Genomic DNA, 10537 nt, shown 5'->3' on the forward strand with positions numbered 1-10537 from the left:
TTGTCTTCCAACTCGACCTATTCAGTCTGTGGTCCTGGCTACTTTCTGACGACGAATCACTTTTTTCACCATCACCATGGCTATCTCTGTTTCTTTTCTGGCCTTTTTTCCCCATAGTGTAAGTTCCAAACTTTGATATTATTACTTGTCATCTACAAACACAAGTAGAATACACAAATTATTTCACGGAAACATTACTGTAATTAATGTTTGTATAATTTCCTTTTGTGCCCCCTATAATTCCGATAAAAGAATGATTTTCCGTAGGCAGAAAAACTATGGATATCAGTTGTGATCAATATTGTAACCCACCTTTCCATCTTTCCAGTGAGCAGGGGACTAGACCGTATAGTCTCTGTACATAATCAGTCTGAGACTGAATGTCACTCTTGTCCACACGCAGCAAAGATCACAAATTGACATCTCTACCACATCTGTCAGATCCTACTTGAGCTCGCCATGATATTTTCTTCATACACACACAAAAAAAGAAAATCTAAATTTTTGAACCCTTGTTCATTCTTCAAAACCTGTCTGTAGCGCATCTACAAGGTCCGATGACAGGAGAAGATCCGAAACGAAGATCTGTGGGAGCGAGCGGGACAGGAACCAGTGGCTAAACAGATACTGCGGAGGAAGTGGAGCTGGATCGGACACACCCTCAGGAAGCCAGCGTCTAGCATCACACGCCAGGCCCTGACCTGGAACCCGCAGGGAAAGAGGAAGAGAGGTCGGCCTCGCAACAGCTGGAGGCGAGATACCGAGGCAGAGCTGAAGCAGCAAGGGACCAACTGGACTGGAATGGCCAGAACAGCCCAGAACAGAGTGTGATGGCGAGGGGTCGTCGATGGCCTATGCTCCACCAGGAGCGATGGGCATAATGAATGAATGAATGATATATGTATATATATATATATATATCAGTCACAATTTCATTTCTTGACCAGAACAGCTGACACGATGATGTTTCATACTAACAAACTCAGTAGCAGAGAATCAACACAACCGGCCTACACTAACATTCTGAACCGTCGTCATTGTCCTTGATTTCTGTCTTCTTCTCTTTTTTAACCCCGTCATGTAGGTAGCCACACTCAGGCTTCAACCTAAATCCACCAGATGCTGCCGGGATCAAGCCAGAACACACACACAAACACACACACACACACACACACACACACACACACACACACACATTAAGGGATCTGTCACACACACACACACACACACACACACACACATACATATATATATATTAAGGGATCTGTCACACACACACACACACACATACACACACACACACACACACACACACACACACACACACATCAAGCCACCTGTTCTATCATCAAGACAGCCCCTCCCCTACAGGCCACCCACAGACGACCCTTAACATCGACAGTGATGGCTGTGGGCTGAATCAGGGACGGACAACCCCCACACAGGTAACTCTGAAACCGCATTGTGTCCCCTTGGATGGTGACCACGTGAATGGCGTCGTTGAGTTCATCAGTGACCAGCAGCACCTCCTGTCCTCCTAGTGTGTAGAAACACACGTCAGAGGGCAGGAACCTTGGTGCAGGAGGGCTGTACGTACTGACCGCCTTCTCCACTGACCGTCGGTACAAGCGGACACTGCGCCATAATGTGGACTGTCCAGCTTCCTCAACCACAGCGAAATGCTGCTCTGTTTCGTTCACGTCGAATGCACGGTGAGGGCCCACCTGGATGCTGAACTGTGTTTTTGTTTCTGTCCCGAGTGGGTCTGTGGATGTCACTGTGTCTCTCTTGATGTCTGCCCGTCCCGACAGGTGGTTTTCCAGTCTGAAGTGTGCAGCAGCTGGTGACTTGCAGTACGTGATAAACATGTCTGGCTCTGGAAGTGGAATCATACTGCGTCCTTTAGCATAACTTCTGCAGGACACTTTGCCCATATCCTCACCAGCACCAGTGCCCACACATTCCCCTGTCTCTGTGAATCCTTTCACTGGATCGTCCTCCTTCCCCCCACACCGCTCATATGACACACGCACTACAGGTGGATTTCCATCCCTATGACAAAGTGAAAAGACCTCCACGTCAGGGTCCTGTGCACACTGAAAGCGCTCTGTGACCCTAACTTCAGGCCCTTTCCTCTCCATCTCCATCGTGCGTACACTGCCCAGGTAGTCACGTGTTGTCTGCATCATTACGTCAGCGCTGACGTTAAACTGAAGAACGGGTCTTCGGAGTGGTCTTTCTTCTCCTGACGTCAGAGCGTCTATCTCTTGCTGGCTGCCACGCCCACTTCTCATCTCCTTGGCGACAGTGACGACGTGGCCATCTGTCCCGGAGGTGATGGCGTCGTTGAGACGTTGGAGGAGACTGGAGAGCTCCGCCTTGTTGCCTTCCTGTTGTGCAATATCACCGACAACGTCCTTGTCCAGGTCTGCGTGCTGAGACGTTAAGGATTGCAGCTCTTTGTCTCTGTGTGTGTCGGCAGCAGCCACCATAGTGGCGTGTCGGTCGTGGATGTTTTTCTCCACTGCTGCTCTCTTCTTGTCAATGGATTGTCGGTCTTCATGCAGTGATGTCACTCTCTTCGTCATGTCAGACACGGCACGCTCAAGACGAGCTTTGTCGTCTTGCAGTTCTTTCTTTTTGTGGGCGGCTGCTGTAGCCAGGTCATCTGTTTTGTGGCCTTCATGTTTCGTTAGTTTACAACTGATGCAGATGGTTTCATCACACTTCATGCAGTAGAACCTCAGCTTTTCATCTGGGTGAATCTTACACATGTCCTGGGCACCAGTTTTCTGTTTAGGAGACTGAGGCTGAACGTAACTTCCCAGACATAAAGCACAGATGTGGGTGTCCTCCTCTCTGCCTCCTGTAGCCATTGTAGTTAATGACTGGTGTCTGTAACACACACACACACACACACACACACACACACTCACACAAACACACACACACATTGCTCTTTTTTATGGATATAAAAAATGTTAAATCCTTTTCAGTTTCGTGCAAATAAATAAAGTCGAGTCGTCTTCAGTTAAACACACACAGAGACACACAAAGTGTGTTCAAGTGTGTCTTGATATACACACACATCTCTCTCTCTCTCTCTCTCTCTCTCTCTCTCTGTATATATATATATATATATATATATATATATATATATTGTGTGTGTGTGTGTGTGTGTGTGTGTGTGTGTGTGTTGGTGCATGTGCGAGCCTGTACATGGGTGTTCATGTTCGTGTGCCTGTAAATATGTGTAATAACCGTTAAAATGCTCATGGTTGTCAGAGAGAGACTTTTGACACTTTGACTGTCATTAGCATAACAGCCCATGTGACAGGGAGGATACAGGGGAAGTTACAGTGTCGTTTTATCCAATCATTGGGAAAAAAGTAAAACAAAACAAAAATACTAACGCACCAAATATTACGAAAATTATATAAGTAAAGAACCAATGAATTACACAAAAACATCATCATCAGATTGACCATCCGAATTGCAATTCTATCTGCTTATATTTTATCCTTCAAGATAATTATTTGGGATACCATTAATGTTTTCACACATTTTGTATTAACAGGCGTTTTTATTCATTTATCAGTTATTCTATTTTTCCGAATATTCACTGCCTCTGAGACGTATTTTGCAACTGAGAGGATAATACTTTCGTCATCTGATGTTAAAACACTGACTAGGTCTTTTCTCTTTGCTGCAGCTGTATTAAAGAGTGTGTACCTTTCCCGAACCTCATCGTATCCTTTGCAACTGAATATGAAATGTTCCTCATCTTCTTTACCCTCGCCACACATTGGACAAGGAGATGCTGTTAATCCACCAGTCTCAAATCATCTTTTGTTAGCATTCAGCCCGACTGTTCTCAATCTAAATCTAGCAAGACTGACTCTGTGTCACCTGTTTGTTACGATTCAAATATGTCTTTCTGTCTGAAATGCTGTCTTAAAAGAAAAGAACCAACTATATTTATCACTACTTTCCATTTCTCCGTGCGCTATGCCAATTTTGCTGACAGCACGCTATCAATCTATCTTTAAATTCTGAGATGAACGCATTTTCGTAACCCACTCCTTGACACATCCAAACAAGTCCAAATCCATGTTCACTTAAAGTACATTTGATTTGATAAAGCCAGTTTTGTTTACATTTCTCTTCTTGCACTAACATCATCTCATACGCTTGCTTACATAATCTGCAAGCCGGTAGCCTTGTCAACTTCATCCAATATTTCACACATTTTACGAAAGTCTTAACATACGGTGGATATCTACCGGTTTCCGAATATAAAGTTGTGTTTGATGAGTGTAGTGGAACGCCAAGAAAACGTTTAATAGCAAATGTGTGCACATTTTCAAGTTGATTGTTAATCAAAAGTCCCAAAATTTCTGCTGCATAAGCCAAAAACAGTTCAACTTGCGTGTCAAACAGTTTTCCAGAAAAGATTCATATCGATGGAACGTAGCTTCCGAAAAGATTTAAGAATTTCTATTGCCCCTTTTTCCCTTTTTTGCTTGTTTCAGCTCAAGCAGACGACAGACTCAATTTCGTGGTAAATAACATCCCCAAATACTTATAGGAATTCGTCACAGTTATTCTTTATCTCCATAAAACCCTTTTTCATGTGCTGAAAGGTGGCCCCCATTTCGAAAAAAAAATATACCGTTAGTCTTTTCAAGATTTACAGTTAGTCGCAATCTGTCTGCTTCTTGCTTTAGAACAGGTAGTTGATTCTGCAACCCAAAGGCTGTATCAGACAAAAACACAATATCATCTGAAAATAACATCAAAAACAGTTCTACTGCCCCTGGAATCATCTGAATTTCATGCCTGCCCGTTTTTGGATAGTTCAACAGCAAGTTCATTAATGAAAAACGAAAATAACTGAGGGTTTAGCAGACAACCCTGTTTAACAACCTGTGGACAATCGAAAAATCAGAAAAAATACACTTATCACATACACACACAAGGACAGAATCATATGTGGTCTTAAGGGACATATAAAGCCTGCTATGTACACCAGTTTACATGTTCGAGTTAAAGTGACGATGGTTGATGGTGACAGCATGGTTTGGGGAGGTGGTAATGGGGGAGGTGGTAATTTTGGTAATGGGTGAGGTGGTAATTGGGGAGGTGGTAATGGTGGAGGTGGTAATGAGGGAGGTTGTAATGAGGGAGGTGGTAATGAGGCAGGTTGTAAAAGGGGGGGGGGGGGCAATGGCGGGTGGTAATAAAAGTGGTGGCAATGGAGGAGGTGGTAGTGGGGAGATGGTAATTTGGGTAATGGGAGAGATGGTAATTCGGAAGGTGGTAATTCGGAAGGTGATAATGAGGGAGGTGATAAAAGGGGAGGTGGTAGTGGTGGAGGTTGTAATGGAGGAGGTTGTAATGGAGGAGGTGATAATTCAGGAGGTGGTAATGGAGGAGGTGATAACGGAGGAGGTGGTAATGGAGGAGGTGATAACGGAGGAGGTGGTAATGGAGGAGGTGGTAGTGGGGGAGGTGGTAATGGGGGAGGTGGTAATATGGGAGGTGGTAATGTTGGAGATGGTAATGTGTTGAGATAGTAATGGAGAGGGGGTGGTAATGAGGAAGATGATAATAGGGGAGACTGTAATGTGGGAGGTGGTAATGGAGGGGGTGGTAATGGAGGAGGTGGTAATGGAGGGGATGGTAATGAAAGACATGGTAATGAGGGATGGTATTAGCGGCGTGGTAATGAGGGAGATGGTAATGGGGGAGGTTGTAATGTGGAAGATGGTAACGTTGGACGTTGTAATGGGGGAGATGGTAGTGGAGAGGGGGTGGTAATGGGGGAGGTGGTAAATGGGGAGGTGGTAATGCGGGAGTTGGTAATGAGAGAGGTGGTAATGAGGGGTGGTAATATGGAAGGTGGTAATGGGGAAGATGGTAATGTATGAGGATGTAATGAGAGATGGCAATGGGAGAGGTGGTAATGTGGGAGGTGGTAATGGGGCAGGTGGTAATGTGGGAGGTGGAGATGGTAATGTGGGAGGTGGTAATGTGGGAGGTGGTAATGAGGGAGGTGGTAATGGGGAGGGGTTGGTAAAGAGGGAGGAGGTAATCGGGAGGGGGTGGTAATGAGAGAGGTGTTAATGGGGGAGGTGGTAATGATGGAGTTGGTGATGAGGGAGGTGAAGGAACCTCACCAATGATCAGGGACAGACAGTGTTGGCAGTGCAGAGCAGGTATCACTGGATTATCACAGGGTAGAGAGGGTTGGGGGGTGACAGAAGTTGAAGCCCTTGAGTGATCCAGAATTTACAGAGGAACTTTTATCATGACTGGACTCTCCATTGGTGAACATTACAACCCCTTGTAAAGTGTCCTGAGGAACGTTTTTGTTGTGGGAAGGAAGGAATGGAATTACACGCGGGGAATGGGTTAAGGTTGAAAGGTTAAAGGTCTCATAGCCTTTTTCAGGCCATCGGGACAGTGAATTCATATCCACTGTGTCTGGGGCTGGATACAAGAAGGCAGTGAATTCATATCCACTGTGTCCAGGGCTGGATACAAGAAGGCAGTGAATTCATATCCACTGTGTCTAGGGCTGGACACAGGAAGGCAGTGAATTCATATCCACTGTGTCTAGGGCTGGATACAGGAAGGCAGTGAATTCATATCCACTGTGTCTAGGGCTGGATACAGGAAGGCAGTGAATTCACATCCACTGTGTCTAGGGCAGGATAGATGAAGGCAGTGAATTCATATCCACTGTGTCTAGGGCAGGATACAAGAAGGCAGTGAATTCATATCCACTGTGTCTAGGGCAGGATACAGGAAGGCAGTGAATTCATATCCACTGTGACTGGGGCTGGATACAGGAAGGCAGTGAATTCATATCCACTGTGTCCAGGGCTGGATACAAGAAGGCAGTGAATTCATATCCACTGTGTCTAGGGTTGGATACAGGAAGGCAGTGAATTCATATCCACTGTGTCTAGGGCTGGACACAGGAAGGCAGTGAATTCATATCCACTGTGTCTAGGGCTGGATACAGGAAGGCAGTGAATTCATATCCACTGTGTCTAGGGCTGGATACAGGAAGGCAGTGAATTCACATCCACTGTGTCTAGGGCAGGATAGATGAAGGCAGTGAATTCATATCCACTGTGTCTAGGGCTGGATACAGGAAGGCAGTGAATTCACATCCACTGTGTCTAGGGCAGGATACAAGAAGGCAGTGAATTCATATCCACTGTGTCTAGGGCTGGACACAGGAAGGCAGTGAATTCATATCCACTGTGTCTAGGGCTGGACACAGGAAACCAGGGCCCCCTCCTCTCCTTCAACATTGCCTGACCGAAAACAGGTACCCACCCACACCTGGGTGGTGTGAGGAAAAGCGAAGTTATCTGCCTTTCCCAAGGACACAGCACCGTGCCGAAACGGCGCCTCGAACCCTGATCACCGGGCGAACACTGGATCAGAACTCAAACACCTGGTCGATAGAGGGGAGGGGGGGAATGAGGTGAGGGGGGAGGAAAGGGGTGGTGAAGGGTTACGTGGGTTGGGAGTGGAGGAGGAGGTGAAGGGGTGGGTGGTAGAGGGGGGACACCAAACCTTAGGTTATTCCTTGTGGATTTGAAAGCAATATTTACCTCGGTACCACAGACACGCGAGCTCGCGGGTGCACATACGAACACACGCACGCGCGCACGCGCATGCACGAATAAGCACACACGCATGCATGCACACACACACACACACACACACACACACCAAGAAGTATTAACATGTCGAAAACTGTATCAGGGCGTACACTTTGAGCTATGCCAAACAGTACCATGCTTTCAGTTATTTTAATGTTGGCACTTGTTACACATTTCACCGTCAGTAACTCTCTAACATAACACAACTTTCTTACAAATGCATTTGTTTTAATGGTTTGTTTATATACGATGGTTTGCATGATAGAAACTCCAACACTACAGTAAAATATTGATTACATCATTTTATTACCTCTTTCTTGACCCGTGCCCCCCTCCCCCATCCCCCACTGTTCTTCTCCTCCTGTCTTTAATCCATCACTCCTCATCCGTTAGATATGTTAACTACATTGAAGAGATACACTGAGGTAAAAACACGCTGAAGCATTAATGAATCCGAATCAACAGACTTATGGACTGGTTAATTTGTCTGTTCTTTTTCCGATCTCAAAGATTCACATACACGATCACACGGATAGGTTCGGTAGGCTCGTATATGGACGCACGCACGGAAACACACACACACACACACACACACACACACACACACACACACACGGTAACGTGTTGTTTTGTATGTGTATGACAAACCTTCCTCCCTCATCAGTGAACTGGATGAACAAAGACAATGACAAAGCCCAGCTCCTACACGCTGGTTGCAATGACAGAGACAGCCCGGAGACCCACATGCTGATGTCCAATCCTTAAAACGAATTACTATGATCAATGTTATAGTTACTCATAAACACACGAGCACTGATGTATCAATATCACGATAAAATCAAACCCCAAACTGTGCCACGCCCTATCATTACAGGTTCACACAAACAGGTTCTGACAGACATACACATGTAAATCACACTGTGTTGAGGACAACACTCAAAGTATTGTCAGTCTGACCAGCACACTGCTGGCTCTTACCTGTTGTCTGGAGAGATGTGGAGGTGACGAAGGTTACATTAAGTTACGTTTTGATGAAACAGGTGTACAGACGTAAGGCACAGACATGTAAGGTGCAAACAGGAAGATCATAGCAAAGACAGAGACACGCCAGGTGCACACGGCACTGTTCACTGTAACACAAACCTGCCTGTTTTTGACAGAGGTATTTGGTTGAATGAGCACAACCCTGTCCTCTGACAACAGCCTGCTGTCACCTGTTCTACGTCACTGTTGTTGCCAAGATACGTGTTTTTCTGTACAGCCATACACTTCTCTGTGTGTGTGTGTGTGTGTGAGTCAACAAGGAAGAACGTCATGTGACAGGCCCTTTCAGCTTCAAATTGAATGCACAGATTGTAAACATCCTGCTTTCAGCAAACCGACGCCCTTATTATCAGTGTTATAAATGGAGTGAAATCTAAAAGTAATAAATCCTGGGACATCACCTCTGGGCCTGGCACACACAAATGTGAAGGTAGTTCAACTCCCCTCTCCAGGTTTTCTTAGTGTTACCCTCTGTGTTCTTCCTTCTTCCGTGTACCTGTTACACGTCACAGTTAATTTGTACAACGATACATGTGAGAGTTATGATATTTATCTATTCCTCCTCCTCCTCGTCCTTCTTCTCCTCCTTCTTCTTCTTCTGTGAACAGTCAGTGCATCACACAAACATGTTCGTTATAATTCTCCATGTCTGTCAGTTGTATGTCAAAGCCTGGATCTCTGCATTTCTTTCCCGTCCGTTCTGCAGTTTGTCGGCGCAACGTTTTTGTCTTTTTCTGTCTTCCCATGCATATCCCTCCTTGAACAGTTCCTTGGAGGATGTTTTAACTCACTCAGTACGGTCAGTCCTCTCTTCTCCTCTACACAGACTCCTCGGATGTCCAGTGGGTGTCTGAATGACCCAACCTTTAGCTTCCGTCGTCAGAATTGTGGTATTCGTTGTCAACATTCACCTCTTCAGTGTAAGAGCCTTCCGCTGGTAATATTTTGATGGTGGTTATTGGGGTGAAACGCTGTTAACGTCGTCTCTTTCGCCGTTCGTATGGAGAGAGTTAACCCGTTCACCGCCAAGCTCGCATTTATGCACAGGCGTGGTAGAGGGGACCCATGTCACTGAAAGGTGACCTTTCATTGGTCTGTCATCCATGAACCTACTGCTCATAATATTCAGTGGTAGGATAAGCCATATTTTCTATACATCGCAGGGGTAATCCCTAACTATTGTTAGCCACTGTCTTTTCTGTGTTTATACCACAAGGGAATTTTGTACTCTAAATTGACTGGCGGTGAAAGGGTTAACAAGGCCGTTAGATCTTGTTTTGGCCATACCGTCACAGTTTTCCTTTCTCAGCTGCTATCAGCGGTTCTGCATGTGGTCCAATGTGCTGCTTGATTCTCTGACACATTTGTTCGTTTGTGACACATGTATGGTCAGTGTATCTGACGTTTTGTATCTTGCAATAACACCTCAGTTCCATGTCTTGGATTCTTCTTCCAAATCTGCTGTGAGGGTTCATGTCTCAGAACGCTGCCTTAAAGGACACCAATCGAAATTTGGAACCACTCCCCAGTTGCACTTTGTATGAGCACCACACTGGTTGCTTTGGAGTATAGTTGCTAGATGGTGTTGGTAAGCTTTTGCCCGATGTTATTTTCAGTGTGACCCAGAGGCCTTCCATTAGACTCTGTTAAAGGCCTTCGTGAAGTCTGTGAAGACATAGAACTTTCTTCTGGTGCTGGAGGTTTTTGTGCAATGGGTTCGCAGGTTAAAGACCTGTTTCATGTTGCCTCTGGCTTTGCAGAATCCAGCCATGTCTTCACAATAATGTTAAAGACCTGTTTCATGTTGCCTC

General features: G+C 45.5%; 1 protein-coding gene across 1 annotated transcript; it reads right to left on the minus strand.

Moving 5' to 3' along the window:
* Positions 1–1288: 1288 nt before the first annotated feature.
* On the minus strand, positions 1289–8849 carry LOC143288130 (uncharacterized). The gene is made up of 2 exons (XM_076596420.1): positions 8661–8849; positions 1289–2895 (listed from the first exon to the last, which is right to left on the minus strand). Exon 2 carries the CDS (start codon positions 2874–2876, stop codon positions 1329–1331), a length of 1548 nt encoding a protein of 515 aa, XP_076452535.1. The 5' UTR covers positions 2877–2895; positions 8661–8849; the 3' UTR covers positions 1289–1328.
* Between the last annotated feature and the right edge of the window lie 1688 nt (positions 8850–10537).

The sequence above is a fragment of the Babylonia areolata genome, chromosome 12, assembly GCF_041734735.1.
Source record: "Babylonia areolata isolate BAREFJ2019XMU chromosome 12, ASM4173473v1, whole genome shotgun sequence".
In the NCBI taxonomy this organism is placed as follows: domain Eukaryota; kingdom Metazoa; phylum Mollusca; class Gastropoda; order Neogastropoda; family Buccinidae; genus Babylonia; species Babylonia areolata.